The 22534-nt window shown below is 44.0% G+C and overlaps 1 protein-coding gene across 1 annotated transcript in view; it reads right to left on the bottom strand.

Moving 5' to 3' along the window:
- LOC126480634 (myosin-I heavy chain) overlaps positions 1–22534 on the bottom strand; it is an 804636-nt gene that overhangs the window by 380793 nt on the left and 401309 nt on the right. The window contains exon 3 of the mRNA XM_050103881.1: positions 1899–1961. Coding sequence (XP_049959838.1) covers positions 1899–1961 — 63 coding nt within the window. The remainder of the gene's footprint in view (positions 1–1898; positions 1962–22534) is intronic.

The raw sequence follows: 22534 nt of genomic DNA on the forward strand, positions 1-22534 counted from the left end.
GACCCTGCATGTTTGCAGGAGACTGTTCAAACTGGTGGAGGCTCTGTAATGGTGTGGGGTGTGTGCAGTTTGAATGATATGAGACCCAAGATACGTCTTGATACTACTCGGACAGATGACACGTACGTAAGCATCCTGTCTGATCACCTGCATCCATTCAGTCCAATGTGCATTCCGACGGACTTGAGCAATCCCAGCAGGAAAATGCGACACCTCACACGTTCAGAATTGCTACATAGTGGCTCCAGGAACACTCTTCTGAGTTTAAACACTTCCGCTGGCCACCAAACTCCCCAGACATGAGCATTATTGGGCGTATCTGGGATGCCTTATAACGTGATGTTCAGAAGAGATCTCCACACCTCGTACTCTTACGGATTTGTGGACAGCCCTGCAGGATTCATGGTGTCAATTCCCTCCAGCACTACTTCAGTCATTATTTGAGTCCATGGCACGTCGTGTTGCGGCACTTCCGCGTGCTCACGGGGGCTCTACACGATATTGGGCGTGTTACCAGGTCCTTTGGCCCTTCAGTGTAAATTCCAAGTTGCGCCACAGTTCGGAGTCAACAGTCAACTGTACAACAGTTCCCCGTATAAACAGCTGGATAACTCAGTTCAAAGTTCAGAGGAAAGCAACGTTTCTATAGGTACAGCACCGCGGTGATGAAAGCAAATTTCGAGTTGAAGACAAGCTTCATCTTTACAGCATCTACCATGTGTGCGTCTGACTTCTTCACTTCAAATAACTTCAGGCTCGTTAAGGTAGTCTACAATCCCAATTCACATAAGCGAATAGCGACCAGGGTCTCATGAAACAAAAACATTCCAAGTCTCGCAACTTCAGTAGTCAAAGAAATGCAGGCCTTAACTACGGTTTTGAAATAGTGCTATCGCACTTTTTGCGCCAGAATATTACATCTATGTAAAAAAAATTCAATGTTACTACACTGTTATAGGTGTGTCAAATTACCGGAGTAGAAATACACTGAATATAGGGATTTATATGCAGATGTTGTCATTTGAATGGTGAACCCGCCTGGGAGCTTGCACAACTTAAATACAATACATTAGAAACCTTTAGCTTCATCTTTATCGACTTAAAAGTAACAATAGCGCTTCCCCAGTAATTATCGATTCCACGAAGGTGGAATATACTGTACATTAAATAGCAAAAGTGTGCTGGATATTCGGCAACGTTATGTGAATCTTATAAGTACGGGACTTAAAAGCTGAAAATACAAAATTAAAATTCTCCTCAGTGTTTTCAGTACCCTACTATAACAGAAAGATGATGCTATCCGTAATTGTGCAGTCAACTATTCGCGTACTGCCTCTCAAACTGCTGCCGTTGGCAGAGGATGACACAGTGGACTGTCGGCGTCGCATGGTCTTCTTCGGGGCGTTGTAACGGAGTTTCTTTCTTTTCCTTCATTAATTTTTAGGACAATTTGTAGCTTGATAATGACAAAGTCATTCAACGAATGCCGTTATACGTCAGTGCGTTGTTCAGTGTTAAAGATTCATCGATTTTCACAGCTTATTATGTTGCGCTGTACGAGACATCCTTGACAGATCCGGAGTAAAATTAAAACAATATGTACACCTTGGCATTGCGAACTCTGTTTTCGAGTCGCAGGTCGCCCTAGAATAGCAAATGAACGCCGAAGTAAGTGAATAAATAGTCGATGTGAGATGAACAAAATAACAATAATAAAATTACTATTATTATTATTGTTATTAATATTAACGTAAATCAGCAAGCCCTCACTAGAATAAGAGTTTGCCTTGTACCATTCAAACCAGTTTCAGCGCTAATCACTGCTAAGTTGAATGTGACCAAAGAACAGAGTTTTTACAACTAATACCAAGACAGTTAGGCCTACATGCTGTACTTACCGTGGAGTAGATGTCGATTTCCTTGTAAGGGTTGACGGCTACCAGGATAGTTCCCGTGTAGGTCTGTTCATAGTCAGTCAAGGAAAAGCATTTACAAACAGCGGTTACTTACAACAAATTGCATCAGTTCTCTAATATACACATTTCACAGTCTATCTAGTAAACACTCAGCAGTACAAAGAATATGAGAAAATATCTATAACACTTTGTACATATACATCACTATCATAATAATATACACAATAAAAATCAGAATTATAAAGTTGCATAAGTAAAAAAATAATCCAGAACAAATCAGTAGTACGTTGGTGAAGCTACAAGAGAGAATTAAATGGAATGAACTTTTCTTTTTTGGTTATTGTCATGAGCCTATTAGCCACTTCGGTGCTGCCTCACTACGTTTCTTGATATCCTGCGCCGAATCTGATTGTTAAGGCTTTCGTGGAAATTCACTCAGAAACTACGATGGGGCGTAAGTGATACATGTTCCACTTGTTTTTCGTCCCCCTACAATAGTTTCCTCTTACTGTTTCCTTCTTTGCTATACTAATTAGTCTATAAAGCCGCAGCATGATCCAACATTTTATTCATCATTCAGTAATTCAGCAGAGCTATTCCCGTATACTTATAATAGTGTTAGCTGTCCTATTGCGTTTCGTTTGTAAAAATAATAAAAATATTCCTCCTTCAGAGCCAAATTTTAGATTCCACCTTCCGCATTCTCAGGTTTCTTTCCTTTTACAAACATCCTCCGATAGTTTTCTTTCCCCTTTCACCCTTTCCACTTTATGTTTATCAGCTTTTCATATAACTTCCCGTGCTTCACTAATTCCTCAATTTACTTAACTATTTTCTCTGTTCTGCTGTCATCAATTTGGCTTGTGGACACGTTTTTCTAACCAGTGGTATTCCCTGACAGTGAACAAGTTGATTTTTCTCCTTAATTCCGTACTGCTGCAAACAGCGTGATGAAATAGAAACACGACACTTCAGACAGTTGAACAGCTCTGTTGAAATCTGAGCTGAAAGGTGTGTGCATCAGCCACGCTAAAGCACAGCACTTCCGAACTGAGGAATAATTTTCAAAATATTTGCTCAAGTCTGTTTCGTATTTACTGCAACTGTGACTGAACTTTGATTCTCATGTTCTAAATACGGATCTGATGGTGGTAATAACCGAAACGTGTCAACAGTTTAATTAATAACATAAATTAGCCAATCTCGACAGAAAAATTCAATAAATTTCTGCCGTTTTCGACTCAACAGCCACCATTAAATCTTCGGCCAAAAACTCCCGTCCTTGATCGACCGTATTTCATCCTATATTCCTTTACACCCCGCCACACGGGCCGCTCCCCCCCCCCCCCCCCCCAAAAAAAAAAATCAGAAGAAATCAATGGTATACTACCCGCGATAGGAGCGTGCCTAGTAAAATAGTAATATCCGAATCGACGACTCCTGACAGTATACAGAAGCAAACTGGAAAGTCAAATATGGGCTAGATTGCCCTCGCAGTACCTTAAAAGGTGCAGCAACGCACTGGGGGTGTAGTCATAAGACTGTTAATATACGCTCTTTTTAAGACGTGTAGGTAGGTGTTAAGTCGAAAACAGAGATTTATTTAAATAAATCGAAAGGTGACTGAGCCAGTGAATTCTTTACTTTCTTTTTATATCAAGGAAACTGGTCGCTGCCAAAGGTGCAAGTGACCTCTGTTCGTAATTTTAGGGTTATTTGAGACAGTGATAAAGCGTAACGTGCGATGTGATGTCCGAGGAGAGGCCGCAGATAGCAGTCACGGCCTGGCACAGAACCAGTCAGAGAGAGGCCGTGCGTCTTCATAGGCACGTAGCCACAGTGCAGCTACCTGCAGGCAGCACACTGCGACATATATGTGGGGTACGTGATTTACAGTTTGTATACTTCACATCCTGAATCCAGTAATGTAATCCGATGTTTACATAATAAGGCAGGCGAACCTACCATGCACCGGCAACGTTGTCCTCCTCTTTCAGCATATCAACAAATCTTCTTTCTTCTTTTTCTTGGCCTTTGTCCTGTATTTTCACGGGGTCCGCATGTTAATTACTGGATTTGGCAATGTTAGTGGTAGAGAGGACCCGGATGCCCTTCTTGTCACCACCCATTCCCCCGAGGACGGAATTTATGTACCCCATCTAGCGTTATTTCGTGTGAAAGTGTGTGAACGGTTTCTAAATGTTTGCGAAACGTGTGTCTGAGGTGAACTGTTGGTACCAGCCCGGTATTCATCTATTCGGATGTAGGAAACAAGGGTTAAAATGGTTCAAATGGCTCTGAGCACTATGGGACTTAACTGCTGTGGTCAACAGTCCCCTAGAACTTACCTAACTAACCTAAGGACATCACACACATCCATGCCCGAGGCAGGATTCGAACCTGCGACCGTAGCGGTCACGCGGTTCCAGACTGTAGCGCCTAGAACCGCACGGCCACTCCGGCCGGCAAACAAGGGTTATATCGGTGTACTTTTCATTTTGAGGGCTGCTGAAAGTCGCTATAAAACAGTACATTTATCGAATAAAGACATATTTACTTCAATATCTCGATCAAAAAGGTTGACAATAATAGCCAAACCAATCGCTATCATAAAGTATCTATGAGTATACTCCAGTAGCCACTTAAAGTGAAAACATCACAAGAAACAGTAACAGGAAAGTCGAATGTCAGTCTGAGATTTATTGGAAGAGTTCTATGGAAGTGTAATTACCCCTTCAAAGAGGCAGTTTACAGAAGCCTCGTAGGTCGAACGAGGCTTCCGTTTCATACACACTACTCATTAGTCTGAGGTCTTGCTACAATGGCAGGTTATCAAGAGTTAAATGAGTTTGAACGTGGTATTATAGTCGGCGCACGAGCGATGGGAGACAGCGTCTCCAAGATTTCCCTTACGACAATTTCATAAGCGTACCGTGAATGTCAGGAATCCGCTAAAACATCAAATCTCCGACATCGCTGCGGCCGGAAAAAGATCCTGCAAGAACGGGACCAACGACGACTGAAGACAATCATTCAACCTGACAGAAGTGCAACGCTTTCGCAGATTGCTGCAGATTTCAATGTTCGGTCATCAACAGGTGTCAGCGTGCGAACCATTCAACAAAACATAATCGATATGGGCTTTCGGAACCGTAGGCCCACTCGTGTACCCTTGACGACTGCTCGACACAAAGCTTTACGCCTCGCCTGGGCTCGTCAACACCGACATTGGAGTGTAGATGACTGGAAACATGTTGCCTGGTCGGACGAGTCTCGTTTCAAATTGTATCGAACGGATGGACATGTACGGGTATGGAGTGCCCGCCCGGGAATCCTTCCGGATTGGGAAGGAGTGCCTGGCCCCCGGCACGAATCCGCCCGGCGGATTTGTGTCGAGGTCCGGTGAGCCGGCCAGTCTGTGGATGGTTTTTAGGAGGTTTTCCATCTGCCTCGGCGAATGGGGGCTGGTTCCCCTTATTCCGCCTCAACTACACTATGTCAGCGATTGCTGCGCAAACAATTTCTCCACGTACGCGTACACCACCATTACTCTACCACGCAAACATAGGGGTTACACTTGTCTGGTGTGAGACTTCCCTGGGGGTGGTCCACCGGGGGCCGAACTCCACAATAATCCTGAAAGAGTAGTTCGGTGCGGGGCGGCGGAGGGGTGAAGAGAACTGCGGCAGTAGTCGTGGGATTGTGGACAAATGCGGCGGGGTCGGAGCCTCTCCGTCGTTTCTAGGCCCCACGGTTAACATACAACACAATACAATACAATACGGGTATGGAGACAGCCTCATGAATCCATGGACCCTGCATGTTTGCAGGAGACTGTTCAAACTGGTGGAGGCTCTGTAATGGTGTGGGGTGTGTGCAGTTGATGTGATATGGGACTCCTGATACGTCTAGATATCACTCTGACAGGTGACACGTATGTAATCATCCTGTGTTATCACCTGCATCCATTCATGTTCATTGTGCATTGCGACGGACTTGGGAAATTCCAGCAGGACAATGCGACACCCCACACGTCCTGAATTGCCACAGAGTGGCTCCAGCAATCCTCTTCTGAGTTTAAACACTTCCGCTGGCCACCAGACTCCACAGACATGAACATTATTGAGTATATCTGGAATGCCTTGCAACGTACTGTTCAGAAGAGATCTCCACCCTCTCGTACACTTATGGATTTATGGACAGCTCTGCAGGACCCATGGTGTCAATTTCCTCCAGCACTACTTCAGACATTAATCGAGTCCATGCCACATCGTGTTGCGGCACTTCTACGTGTTCGCGGGGGCCTTACACGAAGTTAGAAAGGTGTACCATTTTATTTGGCTCTTCAGTGTATTCACTGGCTGCCGCGGAATGCTATATCTCACTGGAATGGTCTGAAGTGATGATTCAATGCTAGTGGATCATATTCTTTTTTAAGGCATGCGCTCCACACCTCTCGAAACACGACAGCATTTATAGGTCATTCAAACGATGAAGAAGGAAGAAGACAGCGCTCAGATACTTTTTAGGGGGAAACGGGCAAGGGGGCGAGTGCACACAACGCAGTATCTGTAGCGATCGTTTCTTGCAGAATTTTGGCTGCTTGTTACAGAGGTTGTAAAGTGAACAGCTGTCAGAATGATCAAGCACGGAAAGAACCAAAAGACACGTCTCTAATACCATCTTAAACAAACACATCGTCAATAACATTTTATACTTCCTGGTAAGAACAATGTTCTTCTTTCTGCCTTCCAGTGAGGTTGAAGTGGTTACCCTTTAACAGATAAATAACTGAATTCGTTTCGTCATGGAACTATACTGCAAAATAAATGATTTTTTTTAAATTGAGAAATTATTCCCAGTCCTACACTAAACATCGTAATTTGTGTGAAATTGATGGTATGTTCCCGAAATACAATGCTTTAGAAAGGATGAAAATAGATATCTGAAATACGTAGACAATGCTGTTATTATAATTATTTGAAAGAATTTAGAAAGGTTGTGTGGTCGCTTAAAAATATTACTGATTTTCTCGGAATTTCTTCACTAACTGTCACGATGAATTGCGGGTTTAACCGATCATCTGATGACCTATTATAAACAGACAAATGTAATTTTAAACGCGGAAAAGTAACATGTTATGTTATACATTTTACAGAAACGCAATTTTCTTATAGGAGTCAGTTCTAAACGAACTATATCCACGAAAAAAATGCTTGTTGATACAGAAATACGTACCATTTTAGACACAAGTACATGAGACTTTGATGTACACGTCAAATAAGTAGCATACAAGCATAGCCGGCGACACCAGGTGTACTGGGAGTGAAGCTCGGTCACAGTCTTTTTAAATTCTTTCCAGTAATTATATTCATAATGGTTGCATGTCTCTACAAGGACTTTCACTCTAATTCAGAACGTTAACATTTTTGTCTGAGAATTATTTAATTAAGAAGAGAGATCACTGTAAAGCAATAACCAATCCACGGAGAAAAGTCGTGACAGACTTTATATGTAATTAGTTTTATTTGTTCTAGACACAATCACAGCAACAGGCATTTGTTCACGACCGATTTTGGACTTACATCGGCCATTTTCAGAAACCGCAGATCATGAGCAGCATTTGGCAACTACGCGACTTGCGGTGGCACGTTTGTATGCCACTTATATCGTGTACAAACATACGCTGCGTAAGATTTATGGCTTTTGAAGGTAGCCTATACAATGATGGTTAAAATTGTGTTCGTGTTTAGAAGATTTTTTTTTTTTGTAAGCGTATTAAAGCGAGATCAAAGAAGCCTTGTATTCCGGAGTAACAAATGATGTTTTCGACACTGTACGAACAGTACCCTTTTGTGATAAAGTAGTTTTTGTGTAGCTGTATTAATTACTTATTTATTTCCCGTGCAGAACTGTAAAATTTTTTACAAATGAAAATAGAAAGAAGAGTCTGGAATTCTGTTTCAGAACAACAATGAATACTCGCAAATGACTTAGTTTCAAGATTTATTTATTTTTTTTCAAAAAAGAAAGAAAGAAAAGAGTAGCAGCGTATGACTGCCAGATTAAATCTCACACGCACGGACGCAATTACTGACTATAAAATGACGCGACGTGGGGTTTTGCACGCGAGGCGTGTGGTCTGCTGAGGGGTGATACGTGCACACAGCGTGGGCGTCGTGAGTATCGTATGCGACGCATTCGATCGCGTTGCTGAGTGCACAAGATAGGTAGGCGGCTGTCTGTTTTCCACAAAAAAGTTCGAGGTTCTTCATTCTGCTAATCCCAAATTTAAAGTCGCAGATAATCAGAAATTATGAGCCCGCGCTGCAGTTTTAAATGCATATGTCCTAAGCGAAAAAGAGACGGCAGAACATTGTGCACTAGAAAAGAACAAGAATGGAGGTTTGACAGTTATAGGAAACTCCTTAGTTTGCCAATACAAGTAATAAGTATCACGATCACATTTCACCAGTAGGTCAAACCTGAAGAACTTTCAAACCAGGTTTTGGCATTTTGCTAGTTTTTTCCAGTTACCAAATTATTTCAAAGGCACCATGACGCACATCTTAAGAATATACTGACAATACCCATTTATAAGTAATAGTAATTTACTTTGAAGAAATTTTATTTTGATAGCAAGTCTTTGTGGAGGAGGGAGGATGAGCTTTTGAGGAGTTTGTGAAATACTTCAAATCCAAATAATATGTCCTTCACGTTAAGAGTGAATATTATAAATGAATATCTTGGAAGCCTCCAGCATGCGAGGCCTGTATATGCTAAATTTCAGGCTTATGACGACTCCAAAGCCCAATAATAAAAAGTATTCATCTTTAATACAGTTATCTTGCCCCATGCAATATGCGTAATATAACAAAATGTGCAACATATCGGAACAAGAGCAACTGTGGAAAGGACACGGTCCGAGCCATATCTAGGAGGGTACACTTGGCGTGGCTTGAAGGCGACGCGAATGTATGTGCAGAAAATAATTGTCTCCATACATTTACTGGAATGTTCTCTAGTTAATATAGATTTGCACACGGCTCAAATTTTCAGTCTATCATGTGCCTGCAATTAACATCGAATATATGTTTCAAAAGAGTTACACAGCACGGCACGGCACCAGGGCACGCTACACATTATTTTCTCATCAAGCTGATCATGAGGCATATCATGACATCACTTACTTTTAGTTTTTTTAAACGTTCGAGCATATCCAAGAAGTCTTGCGCAGGTTTTCGATTTATTTCTCCTCGAGCTCCGTTGGCCATGAAGGATGAAGATTCTAGATAACCGTACAAGTCCCTAGATAATTCACAGAACACTGATAGAAACCTAAGAAATAAATTCTGAATGATTTTTAAGAAATATTAAAAACAAAAGATTTATCGTAGCACACACACAAATAAGTAACACTTTACCGCGAAAGTCTGTACGCCAATGCGTGGGCCTAAGCAAAGGAAAGGAAATGACACAAGGAAATCTTTCAACTCAAATTTGACAATCAGGGATTTTTCACTCATGTTGTTCACTGCTGCTATGCTCCAAATTGAAACAGAATCTGCAGAATAACGCACACCTTTCCGTAGTGACTAAGAAAAGATATAGCCGTCACTGAGTGAATGCTGCATCTCCTTTAGAATGAGTCTGTATCATTAACACACACAATCACAAAAATGAGAGAGTGAAAGTAAGCAAATTTAACAGATGTAGCACTCCAATACCATACGCAACTGAAATTATTTTTCCACTGAAGGTAGCAACATTCAAATTCTGCGAAAGATCCAGACTGTGACACTTCCTCGAAAACTGTACATAGCCAGTTTGTCTCTCCTAATAGTCGTGAGGCACGAGTTCTCTGTTGTTTCGGCAGATATCTACAATTTCGTTTTGGCAGTAGATGGAGTCGGCCCAACCAAATATTACTCATCATGTCTTTCAAGTGACGTCCAATGTCGACGGAAAACGTTGGTTTGTTTCCGGTTACAAACAGAACAATTTTTTAAGCTAAATTTTATGTGCGCATACGATAGATCGGACCCTAATTAGTCTCGGGCAATATTCTGTCTAGCGATATACACTGATCACCCAAAACATTATGTTCAAAATGAGTGTGAAATCTTATGGCACTTTACTGCTAAGGTCATCAGTCCCTAAGCTTACACACTACTTAACCTAAATTATCCTAAGGACAAACACACACACCCATGCCGGAGGGAGAACTCGAACCTCCGCCGGGACCAGTCGCACAATTCATGACTGTAGCGCCTAAGACCGCTCGGCTAATCCCGCACGGCTAAGACATTATGACCACCTCCTTATAGCCGGTATGTCCACCTTTGACACCGATAACAGCGGCGACGCGTCGTGGCATGGAAGCAATGAAGCATTGGTAGGTCGCCGGAGGGAGTTGGCACCACATCTGCACACGCAAGTCACCTAATTCACATAAATTCCGGGGAGGAGGCGATGAGCTGTGACGCCACGTTCAATCACATCCCAGATCGATCAGGTTCAAATCTGGTGAGTTTGGGGGCAAGCACAAAAACTAAAATACGTCACTGTGTTCCCCTCGAACCACTCCACCATACTCCTGGCCTTATGACATGACGCATTATCTTGCTGAAAAAAGCCACAGCCATCGGGAAACATGATCAGCACGAAGGGGTTTACGTGGTCTGTAAGCAGTGTACGATACCCCTTGGCCGTCATGGTGCGTTGTACGAGCTCCACTGGACGCATGGATGCCCACGTGGATGTTCCCCAGAGTATAATGGAGCCGCCTCCAGCTTGTTTCTGCCTGCAGTACTGGTATCACCGAGCTGTTCCCCTGGAAGACGACGGATTGGCGCTCTCCCATTGGCACGATGAAGAAGGTATCGGGATTCATCAAACCATGTAACGTTCTGCCACTGCGCCAACGTCTAGTGCCGATGGTCACGTGCCCATTTCAGTCGTTAGAAGCGTTGGTTGCACTGTGTGTTCAGACACACTTATACTCTGCGCAGCTTTAAAGTATGATGTTAGTTCCGCCACATTCCTGTTTTACCAATCGGCCCAGCCCACGACGTCCGACACCTGTAATGAGGTCTGGACGTGGTTTCTTCTTGGTTTCGCTACGTGTTTAACTCACTCACCATAGCACCCCTCGAAAACCCGACAAGTTCTGCAGTTTCCGAAATGCTCATGCCGAGCCTCCGGGCCCTCACAATCTGCTCTTGGTCAAACTCAGATAGATCGTGCGCCTTCCCCATTCTACACATAGGCAGCAGGCTTGCTGATACTACATGCGTCCGTGTGTCTAACTAGCAGTCATTCCTCGCCATGTGACACTGCTATCGCCCGGATTGCTTTATATCGACAGTAGGTCGTTGGTACTGTAACTGCATGGCGGTATCACAGCGTGGGGTAGGGCCGTACATGATATAGGGGAAAGTTCTTCAAGTTTTACTATCCCCGTTAATTTATATCGCAAAAACGAATATCCCTTTACAGAATGGGTACGCGAAATTCAGCTTTAAAAATAATTTTGTTTGTAAGGGGCGTCGTATGAAAGACTTGATATGTCTAGGGCCATTCCGGCTACGCATTGCCATAACCGAACTGAAAACATCTCCCGAAACACCATAAAAATGCCCCCGACGACTCCTAGGAAAGACACAGAGTATTGACAGTGCTAAGAATTAAAAATTATTTGATAACCTTGTAACTGCGAAATTTTGGTACGATGACTGATACGTGGCAGAAACATTATGAAAAGTTATTTTTTGCAGTCGAGCAGGACGCTGCCCTTCGTAAACAACAAAAGAAAATATGGTTCAAATGGCTCTGAGCACTATGGGACTTAACTGCTACGGTCATCAGTCCCCTAGAACTTAGAACTACTTAAACCTAACTAACCTAAGGACAGCACACAACACCCAGCCATCACGAGGCAGAGAAAATCCCTGACCCCGCCGGAAATCGAACCCGGGAACCCGGGCGTGGGAAGCGAGAACGCTACCGCACGACCACGAGATGCGGGCAAAAGAAAATATTTTATTCTCGTGGCAAGTTACTAAGCGACTGGTTTTAGATCTTGAAATATGTCCTTCGGCTACGAGAGGTTTCATCAAAAAAATGGTTCAAATGGCTCTGAGCACTATGGGACTTAACTTCTGAGGTCATCAGTCCCCTAGAGCTTAGAACTACTTAAACCTAACTAACTTAAGGACATCACACACATCCATGCCCGAGGCAGGATTCGAACCTGCCACCGTAGCGGCCGCGTCGTTCCGAACTGAAGCGCCTAGAACCGCTCGGCCACAGCGGCCGGCAGTTTCATCAAATTGATCGGTTCAGTGGCAGTGGGTGAGTCATTAATTACATATACGTCCTTCATTTCGCCAGAAAATGTCGTGTACACACCAGATATTAAGTCTTAGGAATTTCTACACTTAACAAACGTGACGATAGCCTTCAAAGTAGACTAATTTTCCGGAACCACGCCTTGCTGGCTTTCGGTGGAGCGAAAAAACGCAATTGTAGTAAACAAGTCGATCGCAGACGCCTGGGTTGATCAATTTTGATGAAATCTATCACAGCCTGAAAATATAGTTCAAGGTCGAAAACATCACACACTTATGCGTTCTAACAAACATCGCGAGGTGTAGTCTTTTCCGACAATTTACTAGTTCAGAAAATACAAAGAGGCCAGAGCAATAACTCCATCACTGATGAGAGTCCAACAGACAAATGTTAGTTAAGTTACAGGTAGTATGTGTTAATAGACAATCATCGATGAATTGTTAATAGTGTTAGTGCTGATCTCGTTCGAATGCCGGCGTTCTTAAGTAAAAGCTGGTAGTACGTCGGAGTAATGCAACCATCAGGCGGGAAGTTGGTGGCTGCCTTACTGCCGACACCCAGCCAAGCAGGGCAGATGGGCGTGTTGCAGTCAAGAAGGGGCCTTCACAATTTCCGTCTAAACCTCACTGCGACCCTTCTCACAAGAGTTTGACGTTAACGCTGCATGACACGGGCTGAATGCTGAAACGATCATCATTCGCAAATACGTACGGAGCAAGGTGGCGCAGTGGGTAGCGACTGTACACGCATTCGGAAGGACGACGGTTCAAATCGCGACCGCCCATCCAGATTTAGGTTTTCCGTGATATCCGTAAATCGCTCCAAGCAAATGCTGGGATGGTTCCTTTGAAAATTCACGGCTGATTTCATTCCCCATCCTTGACAAAATTCGTGCTTGCGTTTCATCTCTACTGACCTCTTCCTTTAACATTCCTTCGCCAGTACCGCAGAGCGTGTTCGGAAACTCTGTGACAAAATCTGGCTTTTCTAACAGGTATAACAGGCGCGTACTACGAGCTTTTGGAGAGCAAACATCCACGTGACGCGCTTTGTAGATAAATTTAGTCGAAACACTGCAGTGCAAAATGAGTCTTACCATCTTCATAAATCGACGAGAAACTGCCATACCGCATATTTCGTTCTTGAACATAACTCTCTTAGTGGAATGCCTGCGTTTCACAAGACGGAAATGAAAACGTCTTTCATGTGGTTTACAGTTATTCGTAAATTTTCAACAAACTGCTCTGTTGCACTTAACCCCCTTTTGGGATCAATCCCTGTCACTCTTTCCGACAAAGTAGAAACCTCGTATTGTATGGCTTCTACATAAATCCTTGTACTACTGTGCAATCAGGGCATCTAGTTCTGCACATTTTTGTTAGCATTTCTATCAAGCTATTCTCTTTATACAAAATCTGTTATACAAACGACGTACCTATTTTCGATATATGCAATTTTCTTAGAGAATTACGTTACAAATTCAGGAAATGGTTGTTACATGGTTGTCATAGGAAACTCTGAAATCAAAAATTTAGACGATACGTTACTTTGTGATATAGGGGTTCTCCAACTATACACACATAAAACTAGAAAAAGCAGTAAAAAATCCTGTATGAATCCACAAGTGCAATAAGGAAATGGATTCGTACAAGCAAAGGAAAACAAATGAGCAGTGATAAAAAAAAAGAAAAAACCGAAACGGCTCTGTTCTCACAGCTGCTTAGAGAGAGAGAGAGAGAGAGAGAACGGAAATAATAGTGACACGCCAGAATTACCACATTGTTCGCGGCGGGTGTGGATAAATGTAATTGTGGGTATCTGGCAAATTTATTTATCTTAGAGGTGTTTGAGAAGTAATTAAAAAAACGGTTTCAGCACTATCACATTATTTAATAAATGTTACATTTTTGTTTACTAGAAATTTACAAAGAAAGGAAAATTCCTGAAAATGTATACCATTAAGTTAAATACCATTGCTTGCATTTATAAAATTCAAAACGAATTTACCTCGGTACAGAAACGAAAATAACACAGAGTATTATCTGGTTATTAAATTGTTGATTAAGTGTAACTTCCTCGTGTCTGACTTGATCGTACCTCGTCACGTGTGATACTGTATTTCGCCGCACAGTATTGCAAGTTGTCGACTGAATGCTCAGGTTCGCCCTAAATACTCCTCGAACTCTATGATGTTCCGTAAACGCTTCCAGCATAAAAATAACTGAACTGAAATAGAGAACAACGATGCAATGACTTGTTTATGTATTATATTATTTTCTACTGTAACGTTGCTTTCCTATGCGGTCTGTTCTGTACAACACTTGTCCTAATCGTTTTCTCATGTTTTTTTGTTTTTTGTTTTTTTTGTAAAGTAATAATTTTTGTTCCAAATACAAAGTCTGCGATGACAAACTGAAATCGACATCGAGACTCGATTGTGGAACACGTGGAAAAAAAGTGCTTTTTCAGCTGAGTAGCGTGAAGTCTCACTTTGTGTGATTTAGCATTGTTCGAAATGTAATGCATCATTCACGTAAACAAAATGTTTTGCTGTGGGACACATGAACGTAACGTAGAGAGAATTTATTCCAGTAACAAATGAAAGTATTTGTACTTGATCCTGCGGAGTGAAACAGCTGTATATCGTATCGGTATTTAGACTGTTGCCTGGTGTGGAACTTCCGGTGCCACAGTGAGAGGAAACCACTTGGTAGATAGCATGACGTGGATGGGCAACAATCTTGAGCCTTCTTGTTCCCTCGCTATTATTAGGGACACATTTTGTAAATGTTTGCGCATATAAAACGGATACATGAGTGCAGTTTATATTTTGGTAACCTACAGACATTACTCACTGATAATCAAATCACTCGCCTTCCATTCCCGGTTTATGATTTCAATATAAAATACCAGTATTTGTTTTCAAATTTTAAATGATTATAGCTCGGATAAAATAACTTTGTGATTGACAGATCGCAGCGGCGGGAGCCAGAGTTGCCGGTGTGCGCCGAGCCGCGCCGCGCTTGACAAGGCTCTGCATGTACCGGTACCTACAACACAGCGAGCACGTGCCGCCAGGGAAACAACTGCGGTTGGCTGGCTGCTGGCCCCAACCACTCGACTCGTTCAATGGTCAGTCATAACTGAAGTACAGTAAAGCAATTGAATTTGCTACTAAAAGTAGTTATTTGTTTCATTAAGGTAGCTAGAATAGACGCAATAAACGCCCTATGTACCGTAACTGGATGTATGCAGTTTCAGTATTTCGTTAGTAGCAAAGACAAAGAAGAATTCTCAAAGTTACATTGCGAATGGCATTGTTAAGCAGACAATCGAGTAATGCATTTAATTCATGCTCTGTATTTCTTCGAGATCTCGTTCATCATTTTCCTAGAAATGCTGACAATCATAATTACATTTCTGCGGATTTTCAACACAATTGAAAATATCTTCGCGGTAATTATTCCTAACTTCGCAACATGTAAAACGGAGAGCCGTCATCGGATGGATAAGTGCTGGCCAACCAGTCCTGACTGTTAGCTGTTAGTGGTTGATAGCAGTGAGCAGCGCCATATTCAAGCTTCGCAGCTCCTGTGAGCTTGTTTGCCAGGCTTGTCTACTTCTTTCTGTGACTATAAGTGGCAGTTAGAGATGTGTGATATGTTGGAACAATCGTCGGTTAAGCGTGACGTGGTAATGCACAGTGCTGTAGTAATTTATGTAGAAGCTCTCTCGCCTGTTTAGGATACAAACTGAAACACCACCCACTGTTAGGATAATGCACATGTTTCGGGCTTTGTGACTGCATGTGAAAGACTGTTATTAGAGTCAGCTGTTTGGTGTGATTCTTTTTTTGTTCAGGAAAACAACAGATTAGTTACTATAGAAAGGATATTTGGTTCCATTTTCAGCAACACCCAAGAATTTTCCGCTAAGAAAATGAGTCCAGGCCCACAGTAGAACCATCTTCTGCACGCCATACCATTCAATAGAGAAGATCCTGGATTCACTGAGAACCAACAGTTTGTAGGTAGATGTAAGAAGAAATGTCTGGCGCACGAATTGGTCGCATATTCAGCTGGCGACATCTCGGTTGACTGGAGACAAAACTATTACCATCCCATTCTTACGCAGCGTATCGTCTACAAACTGAACAGTATTATCACGCTCAGCACATCGATTTTTTAATAAAGTGGAATCTTTAAATCCTACTCACAATCTTTAGTATGTTACCGTACGTTCCTTGATATTTTTGCTCGATTCTTACATAATGATGGTCGAATTCAAAGTAAGAGTAGAAAGCGTCGAAGATGGTGCAGCGGTTCCGTATTCTGGAGGTAGCTAAGATCGTTCGCATTTTGTGTCAACATATTAAAGTTGATACAGTTTCAGATTAAAGTTCTCCCACTATATGAAATTTATTTTTTAACGCCTTCATGACTAATTGTGATATTTTAAAAGGCTATCTTGTCCGCATACGACAGTTCCGCATACGACAGTTTTTATCATTCATGATTTTCCATACAACTTGCGCTCATTTTTATTACTCAAACGAAACTGCTTCTTCTACAAGCGGTGTGCGTTTACTTCAAGTATTGATATCTGAACTCCTTGAAAAGCGTTTCAGATGAGCCGTGGAAACCAAGTGGTGTCAAATGCTTGTAGCGAAAGCTTAGTCACCTTGAAGAACAGGCGACTTGATCGAAGTTACATGTGCGAGTTTTCTGGGGATGCGAGGAAAGACGGAAGGGACGAAGGGGTCCTGCAGGCAAACCGGAAGGCCCTCTGCTGGCGGGCTCCCGTGGAAGTGTGTTTACGGCGCAGCGCTGGCCCTAAGGGTGTAAACTAGCTTTTACGACTACCACTTCATTATCACTTCACGCACCACCTGGCAGAGATTTGAATGGCGCGCGTGCAACACCGCCCTGTTGCATGAACAGTGAAGTGTAGCTCAGCCGCACGAGTGTCTTTCGGGAGGGTTAAAGCTTCATCTTCCACACCTAGCGACGGTTGACACTACCTGCCCCTCTGAGGACTTGAAAGAATATGGAGGGGGAAAGTCATAACGGTACTCCTCACGTTCACTCAGAGAAGGCCGGCAGCATTCTTTAAACTGGCGCCACTGAAGACTATTATTTTGTTCTTGGCTCAGTAACCGCCGCGTCGAACATCTGCAACGAGTTACAACAAGTGCCGCTTGGGGCTCGAATCCGGCGCCTCACGCAACATTTTTCTCACTCTCCCAATAGGAAAAGTTTCGTGCTTCCATGTTTTCTGCACATGTTACGAACTGTACAACAGTGAGGAATTTGACAGCTACTTCATTTAACGACAAATGGTTACATAGTGTGCCAGAAAATAAGTCTCGTTCTGCTCTTTACATTCACTAAGACAAATCTCTTGCACTGCCTCCGGTGACCAAATATTACAAACCACCTAGTTCGGTTTCACTAAAAGTTCCCTCAGTCTTTCAACTACATTAATGTTGTCCCCCATTTTCCTATCTATACTGTTCGAATACAGTATTGGTGGTGGGCTGCTTAGCAGTCAAGCCCATTAAATACGAGGGTTGGAACTTTAATAGTGACAACTATTTATTTGCAGCTCGTACAAAATAGATACGTGTTTCAAAGTTTTACTGACCTTCAAAGTAGTCACCAGCATTGTGTATAATCCGTTGCCAGCGATGTGGAAGTTGTAGGATAGTCTTAGCAGTGACAGTTGTGTTGACAGTTTGAGCGGCGTGGTCTATTGCCCGACGAATTTGTAGCAGTTCTGAAGCGAATGCCGTGAAGTGTTTCCTTCAGTTTGGCAATCGAATTGAACTCAAGAGGGCTTAAGTCAGGGGAGTGAAGTAGGTGCTATAGCACTTAGCAGTCCCGTCAGTCAAACAAATCAGTAACAGCTTGCACTGTACGTGTTTGAGGATTGTCCTCCAAAATGTGTGGTCAGGTCCTGCATAAAGTGTCATCACTTCTGTCTCTAAGCTGGTCGTAGGTTGTGTTCCAAAAATGAACGGCATAGAGATTTAAGCCCTCGTGAGTTCTACTCGATTTCTAAAATGAAGGAAACACTTCACGGCATTCGCTTCAGAGCTGCTACAAATTCGTCGGGCAATAGACCGCGCCGCTCGAACTGCAAACACAACTGGCACTGCTAAGAGTATCCTACGACTTCCACATCGCTGGCAAATGGTTATACACAATGTTGGTGACTACTTTGATGGTCAGTAAAACTTTGAAACACGTATCTATTTTGTACGAGCTGCAAATAAATAGTTGCCACTATTAAAGTTCCAACCTTCGTATCCAGTCGTAACGTTACAAAGCGACATGAAGTGGACTGAGTACGTAAGGTGGGCTGTAAGTCAAGCGTTCGACTTCGGTATGTAGGGAGCATTCTAAGAAAGAGCAGCTCATCTGCAATGTAGACTGAAAAAGGGAACTCTTGTGCGGTCCATTCTTGAGGAGTGCTAGAGTATTTGCAACCTCACCAGTTCGGACAGAAGGAAGACCTCGAAGCAATTCAGAGATATAACGCTAGATCTTTTACCCGTAGTTTATAGAACAATCCTTCTGCCATCAAGATAAGAAAAATCTGTGCTCGTATGGAACCATATAGACGGTCGTTTTCCGTCGCTCTATTTGCGAGTGGAACAAGAAAGTTAACGACTAGCAGTACTGCGAGGCACGCTCCACCATGTACAGCATGATAGCTTGAGGAATATATATGCAGATGTAGAATCATTTCAACTGTACGTTACTACTACATCCAACAGCCAGTGGAGTCTGTGCTGATTTTGAAACTTCAAGGCAGGTTAAGACTGTGTGCCGGAACGGGCCTCGAACCTGAACATTTCGCGAGCAAGTGCTCTGTTGACTGAGATATCCAACCACGACTACGACTCTGTCTCATAGCTTTACTTCCGCCAGTAAATCTTCTCCTTCCTTCTGAAAGCTGTGAGGACGGGTCGTGAGTCGTGCTTCGGTAGCGTAGTCGAAAGAGCACTTGCCCTTGAAAGAAAAGGCTCCCAAGTTCGCGCTCCAAATCCGGCACACCCTCGGTGCCAGCCACGCACCTTTCTTGAGTACGTTAAAAATAGGCTGTCAGAGACTTCGACATCCACTCAGCTGAGTAGTGCCTCACATCTGCACTAGCGCTTGACGGCAGGCAACTCCACCTAAGGTGTGTGAAAGGGGTTGCCTGACCTCGGGTGCTAGAGCAGCCGGCAGGCACACTCAGTCGATTGTGTCGAAGTCTCTAACGGGTACGTTAAGAAGGTGTTTCCAGACTGGGAGGGAGGACGCACATAGGGGTCCTGTGCCGTTTTGTTCAACACATGTTAGTGTTGCACTCTCCTGTGATCACGCCACGCCACAGAAGGGTTGGAAAAGCATTAACAACCTTTTCTGCTTTGGATAACTTTCACATTACGTCGACTGGTTTTGAACGGTCCCTAGTGCTTTCAACCTGTATACCGGAGCAAAAATTGCAATCGCAGTACATTCCAAATTGGACAGACCATGTCCAATAGGGTTTCGGGCCTAAAATGTTCTTAGGGAAGGATTGAATCGTCTGGGGAGTGTCAGCAGTGTCGAACGTTGTCAAGAACGTCGTCGTCCTGTTGCTCATCACACTGCGAAATGCCGTTTTCGACCACGAAATGTGCGGGATTGTTTCATTGACGCTCTGTACGCCACCTCCTTAGGGCATTCGTGTCGATTCTGAGAGGGGGTGTTTCTCAAATGTTTTCCTGTCACCAGTAAGAAAACGGCGTGATTTCATTGCTGGGTGCCGCAGTTCTGAACTCCATCGCAAAAGCGTCAGAAGAAGGGGTGAAATGGTGACCGTCCCATCCCATGACACGACTGCGATGGCGTTGTGGTGAAATTTGGTGAGAATGAGACATCATTAAGCCACGTTAAGCCTAACATGAACTTTTGAGCTGTGCCCTTTCTTTCGCTTGTTTCGAAACCTTGCTGTTTCAAGCGTGGCTGAGCGCCAGGGCGATATCGCAGGGCGCCACGCTTTTACACAATTAGAGAAGTTTGTAAGCATTTATCGGCCAAATCTGAAATTAAGACGTCGTAATGGGAGACAACAGGGGCTTCGAAAAAGTGATACGTTTCTTTATTACGCAGGTTTTTTTTCCCCTTTACTGCTCCTTGTGTCGTGTTGACGCCTTGCGCCTACTCAGCCGGCAACCAACGACACAGCCAAGTTATGCGGGCGCCGACACCACAGGGGACAGATCTTCAGACGACAGACAACGGATGGTCGCACTCTGCTCGTCAGCGAGGTGGCAACCCAAGCGCCGGCATGGTTCACTGGCTACCGGGCCTTTTCTCCTCGGCAGGCCGTAGTGCCTGCAGTATCCCGGTTCCTGGGCAGTATCTAGGACGGCGCCCGAGCTACGCACGGGCAGTTCGCTCTTAGTGAGTTTCCTGGACCTGACGCCGATTCGAAAGTATCCCACGATCAGGATCACACTCTGGAGCCGCCGCTATAACGACGCTGCCGTCCACGCCGATCTTCGTCTTCAGAAGCAGCCAGCTATAGACCTACACCATTCGTGGTCTCTACAACGAAGACACCTGGCCTCCGATTCCGCGACCAGCTATTGGAGTTTCTTTGCTTTTCTTCGGCGATACACTGGACCTAAACTCTTGAACAAGAGAAGGAGACAAAAATTGGTGAACGGACGGCTGTAAGCACCGAAAGCGAGCTAACGGCTAAGCAATATCATCTACACTGTGAGAACAACTGACACTTATCGTATCTGGCAGGCTGCTTCAATTTGCGCGCGCGACAACCTACACTACGGGCCATTAAAATTGCTACACCAAGAAGAAATACAGACGATAAACGGATATTCATTGGACGAATATATTATACTAGAACTGACATGTGATTACATTTTCACGCAATTTGGATGCATAGATCCTGAGAAATCAGTACCCAGAACAACCACCTCTGGCCGTAATAACGGCCTTGATACGCGTAGGGATTGAGTCAAACAGAGCTTGGGTGGCGTGTACAGGTTCAGCTGCCTATGCAGCTTCAACACGGTACCACAGTTCGTCAAAAGTAGTGACTGGCGTATTGTGACGAGCCAGTTGCTCGGCCACCAGTGACCAGACGTTTTCAGTTGGTGAGAGATCTGGAGAATGTGCTGGCCAGGGCAAGAGTCGAAATTTTCTGTATCCAGAAATGCCCGTACAGGACCTGCAACATGCAGTCGTGCATTGTCCTGCTGAAATGTAGGGTTTCGCAGGGATCGAATGAAGGGTAGAGCCACGGGTCGTAACACATCTGAAATGTAACGTCCACTGTTCAAAGTGCCGTCAATGCGAACAAGAGGTGACCGAGACGTGTAACCAATGGCACCCCATACCATCACGCCGGGTGATGCTCCAGTATGGCGATGACGAATACACGCTTCCAATGTGCGTTCACCGCGATGTCGCCAAACACGGATGCGACCATCATGATGCTGTAAACAGAACCTGGATTCATCCAAAAAAATGGCGTTTTGCCATTCGTGCACTCAGGTTCGTCGTTGAGAACACCATCGCAGGCGCTCCTGTCTGTATGCAGCGTCAAGGGTAACCGCAGTCACGGTCTCCGAGCTGATAGCCCGTGTTGCTGCAAACGTCGTCGAACTGTTCGTGTAGATGCAAACGTCCGCATCTGTTGACTCAGGGCCGGCCTGAGTGGCGGTGCGGTTCTAGGCGCTACAGTCTGGAGCCGGGCTACCGCTACGGTCGCAGGTTCGAGTCCTGCCTCGGGCATGGATTTGTGTGATGTCCTTAGGTTAGTTAGGTTTAATTAATTCTAAGTTCTAGGCGACTCATGACCTCAGAAGTTAAGTCGCATAGTCCTCAGGGCCATTTGAACCATTTTGTTGACTCAGGGATCGAGACGTGGCTGCACGATCCGTTACAGCCATGCGGATAAGATGCCTGTCATCTCGACTGCTAGTGATACGAGGCAATTGGGATCCAGCACGGCGTTCCGTATTACCCTCCTGAACTCACCGATTCCATATTCTGGTAACAGTCATTAGATCTCGACCAACGCGACCAGCAATGTCGCGATATGATAAACCGCAATCGCAATAGGCTACAATCCGACCTTTATCAAAGTCGGAAACGTGATGGTACGCATTTCTACTCCTTACACGAGGCATCACAATAACGTTTCACCAGGCAACGCCGGTCAAGTGTTGTTTGTGTATGAGAAATCGGTTGGAAACTTTCCTCATGTCA

Source organism: Schistocerca serialis, chromosome 1 (assembly GCF_023864345.2).
Source record: "Schistocerca serialis cubense isolate TAMUIC-IGC-003099 chromosome 1, iqSchSeri2.2, whole genome shotgun sequence".
Lineage (NCBI taxonomy): Eukaryota > Metazoa > Arthropoda > Insecta > Orthoptera > Acrididae > Schistocerca > Schistocerca serialis.